General features: G+C 52.8%; 1 protein-coding gene across 1 annotated transcript; it reads right to left on the bottom strand.

Moving 5' to 3' along the window:
* Positions 1-6,922: 6,922 nt before the first annotated feature.
* On the bottom strand, positions 6,923-11,764 carry SLC32A1 (solute carrier family 32 member 1). The gene is made up of 2 exons (XM_082746330.1): positions 11,115-11,764; positions 6,923-8,860 (listed from the first exon to the last, which is right to left on the bottom strand). Exons 1-2 carry the CDS (start codon positions 11,505-11,507, stop codon positions 7,673-7,675), a joined length of 1,581 nt encoding a protein of 526 aa, XP_082602456.1. The 5' UTR covers positions 11,508-11,764; the 3' UTR covers positions 6,923-7,672.
* Between the last annotated feature and the right edge of the window lie 8,585 nt (positions 11,765-20,349).

The raw sequence follows: 20,349 nt of genomic DNA, 5'->3' as shown, positions 1-20,349 counted from the left end.
TGAATGTAAGTTTAAGAGTTATACCTATGTGTGCTAACATGGACACATAGTCAAGATTTCTTTTTAAAAGAAAGAAGTGGGGGCACCTGTGCTGCTCAGTGGGTTAAGCCTCTGCCTTTGGCTCAGGTCGTGATCTCAGGGTCCTGCGGACCCAGCCCTGCCTCAGGCTCTGTGCTCAGCAGGGAGCTTGTTGCCCCCTCTCTCTCTGCCTGCCTCTCTGTCTATTTGTGATCTCTCTCTGTGTGTCAAATAAATACAATATTTTTTTTAAAGATTTTATTTATTTATTTGTCAGAGAGAGAGCTAGCAAGAGCGAGCATAGGCAGACAGAGTGGAAGGCAGAGTCAGAGGGAGAAGCAGGCTCCCTGCGGAGCAAGGAGCCCGATGTGGGACTCGATCCCAGGACGCTGGGATCGTGACCTGAGCTGAAGGCAGCTGCTTAACCAACTGAGCCACCCAGACGTCCCAATAAATAAAATATTTTTTAAAAATAAAAAAAAGAAATAAGTGAAGGCAGTACAGGGTACAGTGAACTCCCTTTATGAGAGGGGACAAATACATATGGTTTTGCTTGTATTTTCATACAGATAGAGAGGAAACCAATGTGAGTTAACTCGTAAAGGGAGGAGCCAAGGTGGGAGGATCAGGTGTGGGAAAGTTTTTCACTGCATACTTTAACACATCTTTAGCCATGTGAATGAATTACCTTTTCAGGAAAAAAAAAAACAACACTACGTATAAGTAAGGTAGACTGGATTCTTGATCCCAGTTCTTCACGCCCATATTAAAATAGAATTAGAATCCAAACCATCTGTCATGTAACTTTGTAGGGCCTCACTATGGGTTGGTACTGGGCTTGGTCATGTGGCTTGCGTTTAGCCAAGGATAATCAAATGTCATCTGAACAGAGGCTTTAAATGTTCTTTGTGGTTTAGCCTGCCCTCTTGCACTCCTACTGTCAGTCATGAGAAGAACATACCCTGAGTCTAAAGAGGATGGAAGACCCCTGGAACAGACCGGAAATCAAACTGCAACCTGGAGCCAAGTCCAGCTCTGACCTGAAGCCTAAAGCTGACCTGCTCTGTGGACCCATGAACAGCAACAACACAAATGTTCTTATCATCCTCTGAAATTCTGGGTTACCATGCAGCATTATTGCGGGAGAACACTGACAGCTACACTAGACCCATGCGGTCCAATACTACTTTCTGGCCATGATGGAAATGTCCTACAGTCTCACATGAGCCACATGTGAGTGGTGCAACTGTGAGGAACTGATTTTTTTCTTTTTTTTAATTTTAACTCTACATTTTTTTTTTAAGATTTTATTTATTTATTTATTTGACAGAGAGAGATCACAAGTAGGCAGAGAGGCAGGCAGAGAGAGAGGAAGGGAAGCAGGCTCCCTGCTGAGCAGAGAGCCCCATGTGGGACTCGATCCCAGGACCCTGAGATCATGACCTGAGCCGAAGGCAGTGGCTTAACACACTGAGCCACCCAGGCGCCCCTTAACTCTACATTTAAATTTTAAATAACCATAGGTAGCTAGTGGCTACTCTGTTGCACAACATAGCACTAGTCAAAAATCTGTCTACGGCCATACCACCCTGAACGCGCCCGATCTCGTCTGATCTCGGAAGCTAAGCAGGGTCGGGCCTGGTTAGTACTTGGATGGGAGCACTAGTCAAAAATCTATGGCTGTAATGTCTGTGGAGGCTGAGAAAAATTAAGGCCATCCCACCTCAGGTTTAGCCTTAGCGTAAGTACAGATATCTTAGCTCCAGCAGCCATCTCAGACCCCATGCCCAAGGGCTGAACTTCCCTCTACTTTACTTTAGTTCTAAGGACCTCCACCCTGCTTTGGTTCCAGAGACCCCCACCCTGCTTTAGTAACAGGAATCCCTACCCTGATTTAGTAATAGGAACCCATAAATACCCCTGCCTTAACTAAGCTTGGGGTCCAAGTCCCTACTCCGCCGTGTTGTGTATACTTGGGCCCAAGCTTAAGCTTGTCGTATAAACCCTCGTGTGATTGCAACAGTGTTGGATCCTTGGTGGTCTCTCGGACATGAAAAGTTGGGTACAACAATGTCCACTATGGAAAGAACCTAGATGTCTATAAACAGATAAATGGATAAAGAAGATGTGGTATATATGTTCAATGGAACACTATACAGCCACCAAAAGAAATGAAATCTTGCCATTTGCGATGACGTGGATGGAACTAGAGGGTATTATGCTTTGTAAAATAAGTTAATCAGAGAAAGACAATTATCATATGATCTTCCTGATATGAGGAAGTTGAAAGGCAATGTGGGGGGTTTGGGAGGTAGTGAGGGAATAAATGAAACAAGATGGGATTGGGAGGGAGACAAACCATAAGAGACTTTTAATCTCACAAAACAAACTGAGGGTTACTGGGGGGGGGGGTGGTTGGGAGAAGGGAGGTGGGGTTTTGGACATTGGGGAGGGTATGTGCTATTGTGAGTGCTGTGAAGTGTGTAAACCTGGCGATTCACAGACTTGTACCCCTGGGGATAAAAATATATTATATGTTTATAAAAAATAAAAAGAAAGAGAAAAAAAAAGAAGATGAACATTGGGGAAGGTATGTGCTATGGTGAGTGCTATGAAGTGTGTAAACCTGGCAATTCACAGACCTGTACTACTGGGGCTAATAATACATTATATGTTAATTAAAAATTTAAAAAAATTTTAAATTAAAAAAAATAAAACAAGAATGTCTAATGAAAAAAAAAATCTATGGCTATGATTATTTGCCCATGGCAATGACTAGAAGAAAATGATCAGAAGCCTACTGTGTTAGTTTCCTAGGGCTAGTTTAATAACGTACCACTAGCTGGAATGGCTGTAAACAACAGAAATTTGTTCTCTCGTAGTTCTGGATGCCAGAAGTCCCAATTCAAGGTGTTGGCAGAGCCATGCTCTCTCTGAAGACTCCAAGGGAAAATCTGTCTCATGCCTTTATCTTCTATTTTGGTGCTGCTTGTAGTCCTCGGCTTGTGCACACATCACTCCCCTCTTTGCTGCCACTGCCCCATGACATTCTCCCTCTGTGTGTATCTCTTTTCCTCCTCTTACAAGGACACCAGTCATATCGGATTAAGGGCCCATCCCACTTCAGTATGACCTTATCATAACTAAAAACATCTGTATACTCTGTTTTCATCCCACCCACAGAGTTTTGTTGGGAGTTGCTGGAAGTCTAAATCTCCCCCCCACCCGCACCCCCAACTTACCTCGAGCTTGGCCCTCAGCACTGCTGGACCATCCTGCTGGGTGTTTCTGGCTAGAGGCCTCTTCTGTCCTCATCCTTCCTGGCCCTCACGACTGGCAGAGATGGCAACCACAACATCACTGCGGGATCAGTCGCAGCCAGGCCCTTGACCAGACTCAATCCAAACCTCTAGGAAGCAGAGCTCATCTCCCAAGCCCCTACCTCACTGAGATTAGCATTTGCTCAGAGAACAAAATTTAAGAAGGTGCAAAAAATTCAATAAGATAGTTAATAAACCATCTTAACTTTTAAACTCAAAGTTTAAACTAAACTAAAACTAAACTTTTTTAACTTTTAAACTAAACTTTTCAAGATCAAAATTCAAAACTGAACTATAATGTTCAAAATGACATGAACAAAATAATAAAATTTGAACTCAAGACTGGATCATTACCGATACTGTCTTTTGCTTCAGACTCAGCATGGCTGAGCGCTGTGCTGCTACCGGTCCTGTGCTCTCTGAACATCACTGTTACTGATCCTGCCTGCTTCAGCAATAGGGACACACACTGATGTCTGCAACTTTGAAATGTGGTTTTTTTTTTTTTTTAAATTGCTAGATAGATAAACGGATAGGTATGGGATGGCTATTTCAGCATTATAAAGGTGTTAATCATTCAGTCTAGGTGGTGGGCATGTGGGCTGTCAGTGTAGAATTCTTTTACCTTTTCTGTATCCTTGAAGTTTTTCACAATGTTGAAAAGGAAAAAAATAAAAGCAGTGAGAAGGACACCCAAGGTTGGCTCTCTGGGGTTAAACCAGCTCCTTCTGAATTCCTGGATATCCAGGTCTGGGTTTCCTATCACATCCTCCCTGGCAGTGAGGACTAAGCCCTCTAGCTGGTCTGTCCCCTCTTTGACTGAAGCCTCTCTCTGGCCCTTGCCCTTGAGATCCTTCATTCCCAACAACAAAACATCAAGGATCCTCTCAAATTCCTGACTGGTCCCTATGAGCCCGGTTGGCTCCCTTCCTCCCAAGTCCCTAAGGCAGGAACAGATCAGTCCCTGGGATAAGACATGTCATTTAATGAAACGTGTTCCATAACAGAGCATCCTTCTATATTTGAGGGGAAAATGATCAAAAGCCCATTTTGAAGTACAGAGGACATGAAAATAAAGCACTAGAGATAAAGAGTGATTATCATCTGAGTGTGTGGGGTGGGGATGGTGGAGAGGGGAGAAGAATTTAGAAAACTGGCCTCTGCAGGCAAGAGCTTACCCAAATTCTAAAAGTGGAGAGCTTTCTTTGAGGGCTGGCAGCTTGCATTCTCACCGCTGGGGGGCGAGGCAGGGCCATCTCTGGACCAGGGGGCAGTGACTCCTGGGTTTCTCTGGGGACAAGGGTCTTGGTTCCAGGCCAGGGGCCCAAGGCCTTCCTTTAGGCAGGTACACCGACCCTTAGAGTCCACGACTGGGCAGGGGTGGGGGGTACCGGGGGGCTGTTCATCAGGATCCAGGCTAAGAACTGGTGGATACTGACGGTGGGGGTACTGGCGGGTACTGGTGGGGGGGGGGGAGTGGGCAGAGGGGGATTCCTCTCACCCCCTTCTCAATTCGACCCCCTACTGAGGATTCATTAGGCCAAGCCTCAGACTCAGACTCAGACTCAGACACTGTCTCCCTCAGCAGACAGTGCCCAACTTGCGGGACCGAAGCACAGCTGGAGTCCTTTATTTCAACTTCCACCCACACACATTGCTGTGTTGGGGGCAGGGATGTGGCCATCGGTCCCAACTACTTGCTCCCTATTTCTCCTGGCAACCTGAATGTGAGTCTGGCACCCAGGAGGGTGCACCTAGGAGGCTGGCTCTCCTGCCCTGCCAGCCTCGGGACTCGCGTAGGGTGACCAGGGCTCCTGCAAGCTGAGCACAAAGCTGGGAGCAGAACGCAGGGGCATGGATCTAGGCAAGTCCATGGAGGGGGCAGCCACTGTGTCCAGAACCTTCCTACTGTCTTATTTGTCCTTCTAAAGACGAGAAGGATGGAGCTGGTGCACATGACGCTCCCATTTTGCCTTCCACTGCGGCCGTGGCTTTTTCTAAAGACTACTGACTGCCCTGAGACTCAGCACATCCCAGGGTCTGTGCACTGGCCCCCGAGAAGTGGCAGGCAGGGCAGGGAGGAGGGTCAGCTTCCAGGTCTAGGAGACATCAGAAAGCCTAGGGAAGCTGGAAACTGAGGATTCTCTGGCCAGGTCTGGATCCTGGATAACAGACAATAGTAACAATGGGGAATCAGGCATTTGACTGCTGGACATCTCAAATGACCCGATTAAATCGTCAGAACCTCGGACAGCAGACAGGACTGGATCTTACCCCCTCTCCACTTCAAGGCTGCAGAATCAGGTGGAGAAAGGTCACCTTTGTCGCAGGCAGGCCAGTGTGGATGCTCTGCACACACACACACACATCACACACATTCATCAAGGCTCTCACAAGACACAGATATAGCCTTCCCCCAACCCCACAGGCAGATCTTTATATCTCCTACACATGCGAACACACAGCTGTTGCAGGGAGGTTGGGAAAATGGACATTGTTCTTAGGCATTCTCACAGTTCTTCCTCGTGCACAGATCACATCTAGAGAAATCATTCCAAACTAGTCCTCTGCCTTGGTGGTGGGGACCAAAAACCTCCCACATAGCTTCTCTCACCTTGAGGACCCTAGGAATGGCCCAGCCTTCCTGCATTCCTTAACCCCATCTTTTTTTTTTTTTTTTTAAGATTTTTATTTATTTATTTATTTGACAGAGATCACAAGTAGGCAGAGAGGCAGGAAGAGAGAGAGGAGGAAGCAGGCTCCCTGCTGAGCAGAGAGCCTGATGTGGGGCTCTATCCCAGGACCCCGAGATCATACCTGAGCTGAAGGCAGAGGCTTAACCCACTGAGCCACCCAGGTGCCCCTTGACCCCATCTATTGAGTCTAACTATGACCCTCTCCAAAGGGTCTGGGACTGACGCCCTGAAGTCAGGATGCAGACCAAAAAAAGGACTGGATCCTCTAGGTAGTTAAAAAAAATCTCAAACAGGCTGCTCAAGAAGAGGGAAGATTGCAACCTAAACTACTCAGACTGTTGATTCTAAACAGCCAAATTTCTTCACTGTGGCTGTGTAAACCTCAGCTTGGTTGGACTTGAACAGGGTTCCCCCACCCCTGGGGGGAGGCCAGGTTGGCCCCTGGCCCTGGGAGCCCAGGGAAATAAAACAATCTGCTGCTGATTTCCCTTATAGTTCTCTTTAAAGTCCACAGCCAAGTGTAGATTTCTGCATGTCCTTGTTAATTGTCTCTCCCCTCACCCTGGGGACTGGAGGTTGAGAGAGTCCCCTGAATTCTCAGACAGATCCAACCCCCAGGAGGGATTCAGAACAAATCTTGTGCTGGTGGCTGCACCGCTGAGACCACACTGAAACCGCTGGGAGCACCTCATGCTCCTTCCCCTGCCTCCCACAAACACCCGGAGAGCTTCCTCTTAGTGAAGACCATCCTCCTCACTCTGCCAGGCTCTCCCAGAACCCTTTAATGACAGGCGCTCCTCCACCCACACCTGCTTCACCCAGCCTGGCCAGAGCCAGCTCCCCCGCGGTCCAGGGCTTTGGGATCTCCCGCAGCGCAAAAATGCAGAACCGACGCAACGCCGGAGCGCCTTTGTTTCTTCTTTATTTGCGGATATAATTATGTACCGCACTCTAAATTAGAGATAGATTTTTTTTTTTCTGATATACATTTCATCTTATTCACCACGAGCACACCACACGCACAGTAGAACAGTTCCACAACCTGATAAATTGCACAAGATGAGTTTGGATTCCTGAAAACCAGCAGGCAAGCCGGCCCTGCCTCGGCTTCTCGCCTCCCTGCTTCGCCGAAGGAAATTGACCACCCGAAACGGATTTCCCGGCCAGCCTTTCCCTCCGCAGGGTTGAAATGTCTCTGGAATGGGAAGCGCTCTTGCTGGAAATGGCTGGACGCTGCAGATTCCGAGCACTGGATGGCTGTGAAATGTCCCCCCAAGGTCAAGTTTCTGCGCCTGCGAGCTGCGACCCCTCTCCCTCCCTTCCCTACCCGCTTCGGTGTCAGGGACCGAAGAGTCGGGGTCCCCGCGGGAAGGACAGAGAGCCTGGCCCACAAATTCGCCCCGGCCTCCCCCAGAAACTAGGGTGTTGTGGAAAGGAAAGGACAACAGAAACGCAGACGCGATGGATTGTGGATTCCTATCCCCTCCCACCCCCCCCCCCATCCCCGATAATCAGAAACTAGGAACCAGAGATGTTGTTTAAAGCTCGGCTTCCCAAGCGCGGCGGCAGGGCGCACAGGGCTGGTGGGGGTGGGAGGGGAGGGTGGGAAGAGCGCGGGAGAACCGGAGCCCGGGCGCCCTAGTCCTCCGCGTTGGTTCGGTAGGCCTCGATGAGGCCCTCCAGCGAGTGCACGAAGCCGGACACACTGCAGATGCCACCGATGACAAAGATGGCGACATCGAAGAAGACTTGGTGCCACAGCAGCTTGCGCCAGAGCAGGCGCAGGTGGAAGAGGCTGGGCAGCAGGAAGCAGAGCCCGGCGCCCGTGAGACTGCCGGTGAGACCCATAAGCAGCGCGAAGTGCGGCACGTAGATGGCCATGAGCAGCGTGAAGACCACGAGCGCACAGCGCAGCGTCAGCCCCCACGATTTGAGGCGCCCGTCGCCGCCGTAGCAGGCGGGGAAGAAGGCGCGGCTGCCTTCCTGGAAGAGCGACTTCTCCAGCACCTCGACAGCAGCGAAGAAGGGCAGCGGGTAGGACAACAGCGCTTTGGCCACCAGGAAGATGTTCACCACGGCACGGATGGAGCCAGGCAGGTTATCCGTGATGACTTCCTTGGTCTCGTCGGCCCAGGTGAGGTAGGCGACCAGCGCGAAGAGGCCTTTGAGCACGCAGGCGGCGATGTGTGTCCAGTTCATCATGCAGTGGAACTCGCTGGGCTGCTGCATGTTGCCCTCCAGCGAAGGCAGGAAGATCTGGGACGTGTAGCTGAACACGATGATGCCGATGGAGATGGGAAACTTCTTGACATCGATGTAGAACTTGACCTTCTCCCAGGCCCAGTCGCGTGCCCGCGAGAGGCAGTAGGCGATGACCAGGATGTTGATGACGAAGTGAGCCAAAGTGCACAGCAGGCTGAACTTGGACACCGCCTTGAGGTTCTTAAGGAAGGCGCAGGGCAGCAGCACGGCGGTGGCGATGATGGACCAGGACTTCTGCGACACGGGCAGCCCTGGGAAGCTGTTGTACATGAGGTTGCCGCTGACCACAACGTACAGGATGCAAGTCATCACCAGCTCGATGATCTGCGCTACGTTCACCACGCGGCCTCCCAGCGTGGGGAAGCGCGGGGCGCAGCACGCGTTGGCTATGGCTACGTACGAGTCCCGGACCCGCACCACCTCGCCGTCCTCGTTCTCCTCGTACAGGCAGGCGATGAGGATCTTGCCGGTGTAGCAGCACACCACGGCGGCGAAGATGATGAGGAACAAGCCCAGGTAGCCGCCGTGCAGGATGGCGTAGGGCAGGCCCAGCACGAACATGCCCTGCGGAGCGGAAAGGCGGCGAGACCCGGGTGCTCAGCGACCCCAGCCTTGCCGGAGGGGACCTGGGGGCGTGGCTTAAGGCTGTAGCCGCAAGGGGGCGCTAAGGGGAGAGACATCTGGACTTAAGCCGCGGGGAGGAGAGGTTAAGAGTAGGCTGGAATGGGGGTGCACCGAGGCCTAATAGGAGAAGCCTGGGAGTCGAGTCAGAGATGGAGAGGGAGGTGTTCAAGGCCGCAGCTGAAAGGGAAAGGTGTGCCTGCGGCTGGGAGGTGCGGAGGAGGCTGAGTGTGGGGTCAAGCTGCAAAGAGGGCCTGGTATATGGAGAAGGGGCTAGAGCGGTAGAGCTGGGCCTGAGCCATTAAGAAGAAGGGGCGCGGGATTTAAGGTGGGGCTGGAATGAGGTACCGGGAAGCTAATGAGGGCCTATGGCCGACTGGAGAAGGGAACACGAAAGCGGCAGTGGGAGGGGAGAGAGCTAGGGTAGGACGGAAGAGGGGCTGGGGGTGCGCGAACCCGAAGCAGAGGGAGGCAAGAACGGCGGGTATGTGAGGATGCTCGCCAAGGCTTCGGGGAAGTGAGGCCAGAGGCGCGAGGAGTGGGAGTCCTAGGGCAAGGCCTCGGTAAGGTGGGAGAGGCTGGGGCCTAAGGAAGGGGCTGAGAGTGGTAGAGACAAGCAGGATAAGGGGCCCCGGGGGAGAAGGGGTGGAACACGAGTCGCTTTGAATCTAAATCAAGGAGTCAAGCTGCGGACTCGGCGGGCGGACCGTGGAAGGAGGGTTTAGACTCTACAAAGGGAAGAAAAGCTAACGAAATCCAGGGTTCCCGCGGCTTCCTGGCCTCCAGGTTTCCTCCCTGGCCTCCCTCCGGGCCTACGGAACGGGGGTCTTCAAAGACGCCCCCGGCGAAGGCGCGGGTGGCAAGGAGGTGGCCGCGGTCACTTGCCCGTGGTTCCGCACAGCCGCCTCGCAGGGCCCGGGAGCGGGAGGCGCCTCGGGTCGGACCACTTAGTGCGCAGTGCCCTGCCCGGCCTGGGTCCCCAAAGCAAACCCTCCTAGGCCTTCCGCTCCCGGGAGATCCCTGTTGTGCGCCCCAACGAAGGCGGGCTCCGGGGACACCTGGGGGACCAAGCCACAGGGCCTGGGGGTTCCTTGGGCTGGGTCCTCCTCCTCCCCTCATGCCGCCGCCGGCCCGCCTTCGCCAGCTCCTAGGGTCGTTGTGCAGACTCCAAACCCGCTCCCGGCGGAGTCCGGCGCCGCCTGGTGGGGAGCGGGGCGTTGCGAGTAGGGTGAAGGGGTGGCTGGCCTGGAGACCAGGGGCTGTTTGGAGCAACCGGAGGAGGCTTCTCCAGGGTCACACGCGGAGAAGCCGGTCGCCTCTTTGCGGCGTAGCCGGGATTTCGGGCGAAAAGGGTGAGTCTGTGCACAGGGAGCACGGAGGTACCATAAACTAATTGTGGTAATTGGTACATCACGTATGTGCTTATGTTTGTATACACCTGCATGTCCCTAGTAGGGCTGCACTTGGGAAAGTGGGCTAGATCCTGTTTGCATGAATCTGTGCTTGTGTGCAGGTGTATGTTCAAGGTTCGTGTGTGTCTGGTATGTACAGGTATGCGCTTGTGTGTGGGGGGGTGTGAAGGTACGTTTGAGGATAATCTTGTGGTCTATATATAGATGCATGTCGTGTGCACCTGGACGGACATTTGTTCGTGGGGGAGGGGGATATGAGCATGAGCAAGTGCGTCTGTGCCTGTGTCAAGGGAGAGGACTCCCAGCTCAGCAATTTCCCTCTCTCCTTTCCTCCTGAACATGCAGCTGTAAATCCATTCCGGAGTCCCAGGAGACACTGTTCCCTCCAATCCTGATTTTCTTTCTCCCTCTCCCCTCCCTGCTTCCCTCCTCCCGGTTCCCGTTTGCAAGGTCTTAGGGCAAGTGACCGGGACCAAACCTCAGCCTAACAGTCAGGCGCCTGGAGCCTCGGGAGGGAGTGCGGATCTGGGCGGGAGACACCGCTTGTAGTGTTGTAGACGCACCCCCCCCCCCCCAGCACACTTCCTCGGGGCTGGGAGGAGTGGGGGAAGGTGAGATCCTGGGTACGGAAGGGCATCTCTCAGCAGAGATCGCGGGCGGGGTTGGGGGGGAGGATCTGGGGAGGACCTGGACGGGGGGGGGGGGGGGGGTGGTAGAGCCTGATGCTTCCAGTGCGGGAGGAGGAGGAGGGTGGGGGCAGACAGAGCAGGGAATCCCGAGCTCACCTGGATAGCGTTGGTCACGTTCCAGCCCGCCTCCCACGCGGTGATCTTGGGTTTGTCGTGGCCCCCGAATTCTCCACCAGCCCCCAGATTCTGGTCTTTGGAGCCGGAGGGCGGCAGGGGCGCGCCACCGCCGCGCTGGTAATGGATGTCTCCCTCGACGGGTGGTTCGGCGCCCTCGTCCCCACAGGGCTCACCCTCGGTTTTCAGGATGTCCATCTGCAGGCCCTGACGGTGCTCAAAGTCGAGGTCGTCACAGTGAGCAAAACCCACTGCTTCCTCGTCGGTGGCCGCTTGAAAACCCATCCTGGCGAACATGCCGCTCACCTTGGCCTGGGACTTGTTGGACACGGATGTGGCCACGTTGGACAGCTTGCTGCGAAGAAGGGTGGCCATGGCGGCGGCGGGGTCCGTGGAAAAGACAGAAGGGGCTGGGGACGCGGGGTACGCGCGGCAAGGAGGCGAGGGCCAGGGGGGCGCGAGGCCGCTATCTTCGCTTGCTTTCCCCGCGGCGCCCCAGGGCGCTCTGGCTCATGACCCCCTCGGCTGGCGTCTGAGGCTCGCTCGGAGCCCACCCTGCGGGCGGGCAGCGGGGTTGGCGGAGCAGCGGCTGCGAGTGCACTGCGGAGCTGCCGCGGGGCGCGCGCTGGGCTGCGGAGGGCGGCGGCGGCGGCGGCGGCGTCAGAGCTGCTACGCGAGGCTGGTGCGGCGCCCCCACCCGTGCGCAGCCCAAGGCGCTCCCGCCCCTCGAAATCAGGCGGGGGGGGGGGGGCGGGCGTTGGGGAAGGGGAAACACCCGGAGGCGGAGGGGGTGGGGAAGAGGGCAGCGAGAAGAGACCGGGGGCGCGAAGGGACTCCGGAGAATTGAGATGGGGGCCGGGGAAAGGCGCCTGCCGGATGGCACCGAGAGGGAGCGCACACGGGAGGGGGCTCGGAGGGCGCAGTGGGGGCTGCAGTGCTGCATTTCTGGGGGAGGCGCTAAGCTCTGATCCTAGCCCTTCCCACCTCGACGCCACAGGGAGGGAGGGGGCCGGAGCCTCCTGATTGTCGCGGTCTGGCGGCCGCGACTACCCCCTCCAGAGGCCGGGAGCTTTCCGGTCCAGGAGCCTCTGGCCAACGACTGGTCTGGACGTCCGGAAAGGCAGCAGGACAGTTACCTGTTTCAGGCGGCGCGGGCCGTCTGGGCGTCGATCTGTACCCATTATTCAGACTGAGAACTGGCCGCAAACCCCCCTCGGAGGCAGAAGTGTCCGTCCTGGACCTCTTTCAAGAATGCTCAGCCCGGCCTCGGTCACTGGGCTGTCTCAACTCGTCAGGGACACCGCGATGAAAGCGATTCTGCGGCTCGCTCGCCACCGACTGCTCTCCAAACGTGTGCAGAATGGAGACGAAAGGTTGGCCTTTCACTTTCTTTTCGTTTGGGAGTCTGGAAGGAGGCAGGACTTCGTGAGGGCATCTCTCTCGACAGCTTCGTGGAGGGTCTGCGAATGTCCACGCCGCAGAGGGGCGCACCCGGAGTCCCGCCCGGGGGAAAGCCGGGCTCGCCACGGGCCCCGGGCGCGGAGGTGCGCGGTGCGCTCGCCGCGGCGGTGAAAACCTAGACCTTTTCTGTTGAGTGGGGTGCGTGTGTGCGCGCCGAATAAGAGAGCGAGCCCGAGACAAAGACCGATATTGTATCAGATACGGCTACGGGCCGAATCTGAGCGGACTCCGAGGGTGAGATTTGGTAACCGTGTTTATTCTGTAAATGTGTGGTTTCGTGCGCGTTTGAGCCTATGCGTGCGCCGAGCTTGTGTGTGTTGGATTGTGTGGATAAGTGTTCCCGTGTGGGTTGCCTGCGTTTTTGCTTGTGTAAGCCCTTTTGTGGTTGTGTCTCTCTGAGGGTCCACCGCTCGGTATGGGTCCCTGACTGTTCCCAGCTGGGCTCCCGCCGGCACTCCTCTTGAACCTGAGCAGTAAACAGCAGCTTTGCGACCTGGCCTAAGTGGAGGAGGACTGGCGACTCTGACTAGAGTGGGGGCAGGGGTAAGGAGAAATTGAAGTAAACGAAAAGAAAGGGTCCCCTATCTCCCCCTCTCAAGGCTCTGTCTCTATGAGAACCCCAGTCTCCCCCTCCCCTGTAGTATTTTTAGATTAGTTCAAGTCAGCGCACAAGTAGGACGGCCTGAGGGCTCTGACCAGCCAGTTGGAGCTGCCAGGACCCGCCCCTATTTCTTGTCCCCCCCACCCCCTCTCAGCGCCTCACAGTCTTGCGCAAGCTCTTCTCCAGATAGGAAACCTCTCCCTAGACTCCTACAGACAAAGATCTTTACCTCCTAATCCTCAAGCCACCTTTTCTGTTCCTGGCAAAATTCTTTAGTTCCACACTAGGTGATCTGGGCAGAAACTAGGGGTCCCTATTGCCTCCCTCTAGCCCATACACACCCACACCTGAAGACAGCCACTGATGCCTTCTTTGACAAGTGAAACAATGCTGTATATGTATCAGTTGGTCATTGTTGATTTATGTGTGGATTTTATAAGGATCCAAAATGCTTACCCTCTCTTTCCTTTCCCGTTCTGATGTTTGCCGCTGTCTAAGACTCAAGGGGGGGGGGGCTGTGAAGGTCTTTCATTAGTTAGAAATGGGGTCATTCATTCATTCATTCATTCAGCAAACCTCTTCCCTGACCTACCGTGCACAGGACTGTCTTCCCACTATTGTGGAAACCACCAGGACAATGTGAGGATGGTCCTTGTCTAGGTCATCCACCACAATTCTTCGGTCTGTGGGGACATTGGAGAGCATTCAGTCCAATCATCCTTTCTGCAATGCTTAAGCTATCCCTGAAACACCCCTTCTTTCACAGATAAGCACACCCAGTGAGATGTCCTGCTCAAGGTCACCCGGAGTCCAGGGTAGAGCCAGGCTAGGCCCCAGGAATCCTGATGCTCCTCCTGTGCCTTCCCTTCCATGACCTTGTCTGTCCTTCCATCTCCTCTCCCTGGCTGTTCCAGGTTTGGCCACCACGCTGTCAAGAGATGACATTTGAAACAGACACCCATCCCTCTAGCAGTCATCAGATGTCAGCAGTTGGAGGAGAAAAGCGTCTGTATCACTCTTTTCCTGCTAATTGCCACAAATACCTCTTCCCAGGCCAGGGTGGCAAGCTCCCAAGCAGCCTTCCCTTACTGGAAAATTCTGCTCCCTCGTGTACCAGCTGTGCAACATTGGACTACTTACTTAACTTCTCTTAGCTTCTACTGCCTCATCACTGAAACATGAAAATAACAATAATAATAACAGCCTCGTTTGGTTCTTGGAAGGATCCAGTGAGTCTTGTATATAAAATGCCTACCTGTGAATGCTCAGTGCCTGGTACATGGTAGCAATTATTCTGTCATTGTTGCTGCTGCCATATCGAATGGCCATGTCTCATTGTTCAGGGAAAGCGAGTGTGCAAGAAAAAACCCGTGATGTATGTGAAAGCCAGGGTGAGTTGGTATGGGCACTCTTCTGTCTTTGCCTCGCCTCCCCCTCCTCACCCCTTCCAGGGAAAGGAATGGAGGTCAGGAATTGGGCAGAGGGCAGGGGACCTGGCAGGCAGCCCCAGGAGGCAAACAGGACAACCTGCCTAGCTGGTAATGAGCTGGGCGTGCTCTAGAGGAGCTATCAGCCTCCAGATTCTCCTGATAAGCTCCTCTAGGGGCACCCTCTCGAGAGGAATTTGCAGCAACGTGGCCCCCTGCGCTGAAACACAACGCACACAAACACACATGCACTCACACACAGCGAATGACAAGATAACTGACAGGTGGACAAAGAAGCGAGGGCTGGAGCCCAGATTCAAGGACAACTGGCAGGTTTACACTGGGCAGTGCACACAGGTCAAGGATGGGCCAGCACATGGACATACAGAAGATCTGAACTGAGACTGCCTGGCACACAGAGAAACCAGGATAGACAACCCCTAGGTTGAGCCCCGTGGGTACAGGTACTGTCTCCCAGATGACAGACACACAGCAGCACAGGACAGGCATGGACATGGAGAGTTGTACACGCACCGACAGACACCCCGACATGGACCACACATACACATTCACACCCAGACCCATAGTCAGGCAACCCTGAGTGCAAGAATACCCCTATAGGATTACTGAAGGGGAAAAGAGGGGGAGAAAGGGAGGAAAAGGGGCAAAGGAGACATAACAAGAAACATGCTAGAAGAGGGAAGAGGGAGACAGAGAAGGACATGCCAGGCAGAGGCACCAGCCAGCAGGGCACAAAACAGACAGAGTTTCCACGGCCTTCCTCTTGGCCCATGCCAGACAGAACCCCTGCTCCCCACCCTGGGAGTCCGGACGGGGGCTCTCCTCTCAGGACCATACAAGGTCCCACAGTCTTGAGGGGCTTAGGGGTATCCCAGGAATCCTGCCAAGTGAAGGGAGGATGGGTTTCTGGATCAATCCTGCAGTCTGGGATCAGCTGGGAGGAGCACCCCTCTCGCAACATGAGATCCCTTTCTGGTTTTGATGCTTTCAGTACCCAAGGGGTTAAACGCCTGGCAAATGGAGATGGAGGCCACTTTGGGGGAGAATAAATAGGGTTAAATAGAACTGGGCTTATCTCCCAGAGCAGGCAGCAACATGGGGGATGGGGCAGGGAGCCCTTGAATTAATGGCCTGGAAAGGCAACATCATGAGCATCATTTTGGGGCTGAATGATCACAGATAGACCCCCCTCCCCTTCCTTTTCCAGAGCAAGTTCTGTCAGTGAGCCTTTTCCTGCTGAGGGCACAGATGCTGGCTCTACACCTCATCCTCCCTCCATCAAGCTGGGGCAATGGTGAGGTCTGTTCTGCAGCTGGAAGAAGCCATGCTTACCTTGCCCCAAACCAGAGCTCAATTTCCTGATACCATATCTGTGGGCACAAGGGAGGAGAGGGGGCAGCAGGGCAGAGGGTTCCAAGTGGGCAGCCCATGCCTGGAACAAAGACCCTGAGTCTTCCCTCCTTTGGTGTGACAAATCTGGGGGGACGGGGAGGGGTGCGGGCTGCCTCCAATAGCTCAGGGTACAACATATTAAAATTTATTAATGACTAAATATGAGTGGTTTTCCTTGCTAAATTAGCCTCCCGTCTCTGGAGGTAAGCAGGCAGAGGCTGGATGTCTATCAGGGACAATGTCCAGGGCGGTCCTGTCTCAGGGTACGGAAGGCTGCGTTTCATAATTTCTGGACTTCTAGATTCAAGCCTTCTGTGCAGAGGGCTCCGAGAAAAGGCCAGGGAACAGGGGACGTAGGGACCCAGGCCTAGCCCTCAGTAGCCTTGGAAACCAGAAAAGGCTGCCTACAACTGACGAAGGCACGCTGAAACAGACTTGGTGGGTTAGAGCAATGGTTTCTACCTCTTTCTGAGAACAGTCTCCTGTTATTCTGGGAGGCGGGGGGTGGGGGGTGCACAGCGACCTCACTCCCCACTGGGTCCCCAGCACACCGTAGGTAGACTCGAAGAAAAAAAACATGGGTGGGGTTGAATTAAATCGATATCACACGGTGTGCCTGGGTGGCTCAGTTGTTGCGCGTCTGCCTTCGACACAGGTCATGATCCCAGGGTCCTGGGATCCAGCCGAGCATCGGGCTCCCTGCTCCGCGGGAAGCCTGCTTCTTCTCCCACTCGCCCTCATTGTATTCCCTTTCTCACTGTCTCTCGGTCAAATAAATAAACAAAATCTAAAAAAATAAAAAATAAAAAAATCGATATCACAAAACCATTTGACCTCTGAACTTTTACTATAACTGACTGAGGAAACACACATACACAATGACCAAAATCCAGCTCTGAATTTTGAGTTCCGTTGCCCCTCCAAACAGATTTGTTTTTTTATACCCACATCACCTGCCGGGTTAAAAGGGAGTCATGCATACACGTGCAAGATAGGATCTTTGTTCAGAATGGGCTTGGGGTATACACTCAGATTCGGGGACTCCTTTTGAGAGCACTCAGCACCCCTAGGAATCTGTGGGTCCCTGGTTCTAGCGACTGGGAGAGACAATGGTAGGGGTGGCTCTGACTGGTGAGCCTTGCGTCTAGAACCCTGGGCTCCAGGGGTGCAAAGGGGCTGGGGGGCCATCTGGCCTCCTGGACACTCAAACCTTGCTTGTTCTCTCTGCTGTATGAGGGCACAGTGACAAGGTGGCCATCTGCAGGCCAGGAAGAGTGCTCCCCAGAAACCAACCCTGCCAGACCTTGATCTGGGACTTGAGCCCCTGGAACTCCGAGACAGTGACTGTCCCTTGGCTAAGCCACCCAGTCTGTGGTGTTTTGTTAAGGCGCTCCAACTGACTAAGACACTGAGGGTCTCTGCCACCCCTCCTAGCACTAGGATAGTGGGCAAAGATTTTTCTAGGTCACAATGCCTTTGGATATCTGATGAGGCTGAAGGTCCTCTTTCCAGATGCATACACATGTCACACAGAGTTTCAAATCCTCTATAGCCTGCCCAGGATGACTCCATGATCTCCAAGTAAAGAGCCCAACCTGTAAATCTTCTCTCGCTTCCAGTTGCGCTGAGAGTCAGAGCTAGGTGAAATGTCCAAGTTACTATTAACAAGTGTTTATTCCACGCATGCTCTTTCGTGATTGCCTTACAGCGTCCGTGTGAGCTTGGATTGGTTTCATGTCCATTTACAAGATGAGGACAGCAGAGTACAAAGAAGCTAAGTAACTTGCCCCAGGTCTCACAGATAGGTTGTGGTGGATCTGGGATTCAAACCCAGGTTTAGAGCTGTCCTTAAACCCTCAGCACTCTAGGTGAGTCCTCGTGGTAGGGCTTTGACCGTGGGCTCTGGGGATGAGCTACAGTCTAGATCTGGCTCCCACTGGCTGGATCGCTCTCCAGGCATTGACTGGTATATATGTCTACTCTGGCCACCGTCTTCTTCCTCCCGATTATACAGGCAATTCCTCTGGGACAGGAAGATGGGGAGGCACACAGCAGGCACATAGTGGTTGCTCAGAAGAACTTGTGAATTTCATTAACATCTGGGTACAGTCTGGCCTCAGAGGGCTGCACTCTGTGTGTTCTGGGCTTTCCAGCCTCAAGAGAACGTGACTGTTACCCCCACAGGATGCCCTAGCCCAGCACAGTTGATAATGTCTCCTGGGACATCAGTTGTTTCCTAACCTGAGATGTGTGAGCCCTCACCCAGAATTGGTTCGTTTTATATTATTATTTTTTAAAAGACATTACTTTTTTTTTAATTTTTAAAGATTTTATTTATTTGACAGAGAGAGAGAGAGTACAAGCAGGGAGAGCAGCAGGGAGTGGGAGAAGCAGGTCCCGCTGAGCAGAGCCAGACATGGGGCTCCATCCTAGGACCCTGGGATCATGACTTGAGCCGAAGGCAGATGCCCAATGACTGAGCCAACTAGGCACCCCAAGATTTTACTTTTAAATAATCTCTACACCCAACATGGAGCTCCAGCTCACCACCCTGAGATCAAGAGTCACACGCTCTACCCACTGAGCCAGCCAGCTGCCCCTATATTATATTGTTTTATATCTAAAAAAATCTACCAGCAGATTCTGAGTCTCCTGGATGACCAAACTGCTGTAATTGTCATAAGCCTCATGACAAAAGACCAGAGGGGGGCTAAATGCTGAAGCATACATAACCATACTATTGTGCAGTGGCAATTTAATTTCAGCATACATCATCCATCACATTAAATTAATTGTGTTATTTTGAGTCTTTTTATTTGGTAGCTTTGTTTGTATCCCATCGGTATATTGTCTTAGCTTTTCTTGTTGTACAGAGCTAAAAGGATAAGGATTTCTACCTACCTTTATGTTTGTATACATTTCAGTAAAATTGTAATAAAGATAACTCATCAATTGTTGGGAAGGGGCTGTGATTTTTTTTCCCCCTTTCAAAGTGGCTCGTGTATGACTCAAATGTGAGCGGCGTGCATTTAATTCATTCTGACCAAGTAGAAAATAAGCTTCGCACATTGGTGCCCCACACACAGCCCCTGCCACCTGGACGGGTCCCCATTCTCCTTTTGGCTCCCCACTGCTGCCTTCAAGGGGAAATATGACAGCGTAATGAACAGTTGTACGACGTGCTATAAAAAGGCAATTAAGGGAACTATTGGACTGGGACAAGCCAGCGTGACCTGGTTAATAGCTCTGAGCTGAGCTGGGCCGTGGGGAGGAGGGGCGGGAGGAGGGGGAGGGGGCTTGCTGCTCTACCGCGGGCTGAGGCAGATCTCCCCTGCCTGCTATGTAGGAGGGCACCCAGGGTGGTCTTAGGACCAATGGGTCCAGGGACTGTTAAGGAGGATGTTGGTTCAGAGTCCCCTCTGCCACTCCTGGCTGAGTAACCCTGGGCAGGTGGTTCAGGGTCTCTCAGCCTCAGTTTACCTATCTATATACAGGGATAAAAACAAAAGTTCTAGAATTATATCCTGGCAGTGAGAAGAAGGGGTGACCCAGTCACTGTTATACTGGTCGGCTCAGAAATGCACACGGAGTCCAGAGGAAGACGTGGATGAGGCTTTCACTTTGTTTTCAAGTAGGATTAACTTCATTCAACACAATCTGTGGCTGGGTGTGTGTGTGTGTGTGTGTGTGTGTGTGTGCTATTCTCAGCTCGCCTAGGCTCTGCAGGACAGTTCCTTTTTTTTTTTTTTTTTTAAGTGTTTCAAGTTTTTATTTAAACTTTAGTTAGTTAACAGAGAAATATTGATTTCAGGAGTAGAATTTTTTTTTTTTAAGATTTTATTTATTTATTTGACAGAGGGAGATCACAGTAGGAGAGAGGAAGGGAAGAGATCACAGAGAGAGGAAGGGAAGCAGGCCCCCTGCTGAGCAGAGAGCCCGATGTGGGACTCGATCCCAGGACCCTAAGATCATGACCTGAGCCGAAGGCAGCGGTTTAACCCACTGAGCCACCCAGGCGCCCCTCAGGAGTAGAATTTATGCATTCATCACTTCCGTACAATACCCAGCGCTCATCGTAGCAAGTGCCTCCTTAATACCCGTCACCCATTCAGTCCATCCCCCGCCCACCCCCCTCCATCAACCCCGTTTGTTCTCTAGCATTAAGAGTCTCTTATGCCTCGTTTTCCTCTCTCCTTTTTCTCTTTACCCCTTTCCCATATGTTCATCTGTTTTGTTTCTTAAATTCCACATGAGTGAAATTATATGGTATCTGTCTTTCAGCAACTGACTTATTTCTCTTAGCCTAATACATTCT

Source organism: Mustela nivalis (genome assembly GCF_964662115.1).
Source record: "Mustela nivalis genome assembly, chromosome: 8".
NCBI lineage: Eukaryota > Metazoa > Chordata > Mammalia > Carnivora > Mustelidae > Mustela > Mustela nivalis.
Note: the sequence above shows the minus strand (reverse complement) of the source record. Positions and strands in the feature narration are given on the sequence as shown.

Coding starts and splice junctions, on each gene's coding strand:
- SLC32A1 (XM_082746330.1), bottom strand. CDS start 11,507: ATGGCCACCCTTCTTCGCAGCAAGCTGTCCAACGTGGCCACATCCGTG. Junction 8,861..11,114: donor ACGTGACCAACGCTATCCAG/GTGAGCTCGGGA, acceptor TCCGCTCCGCAG/GGCATGTTCGTGCTGGGCCT.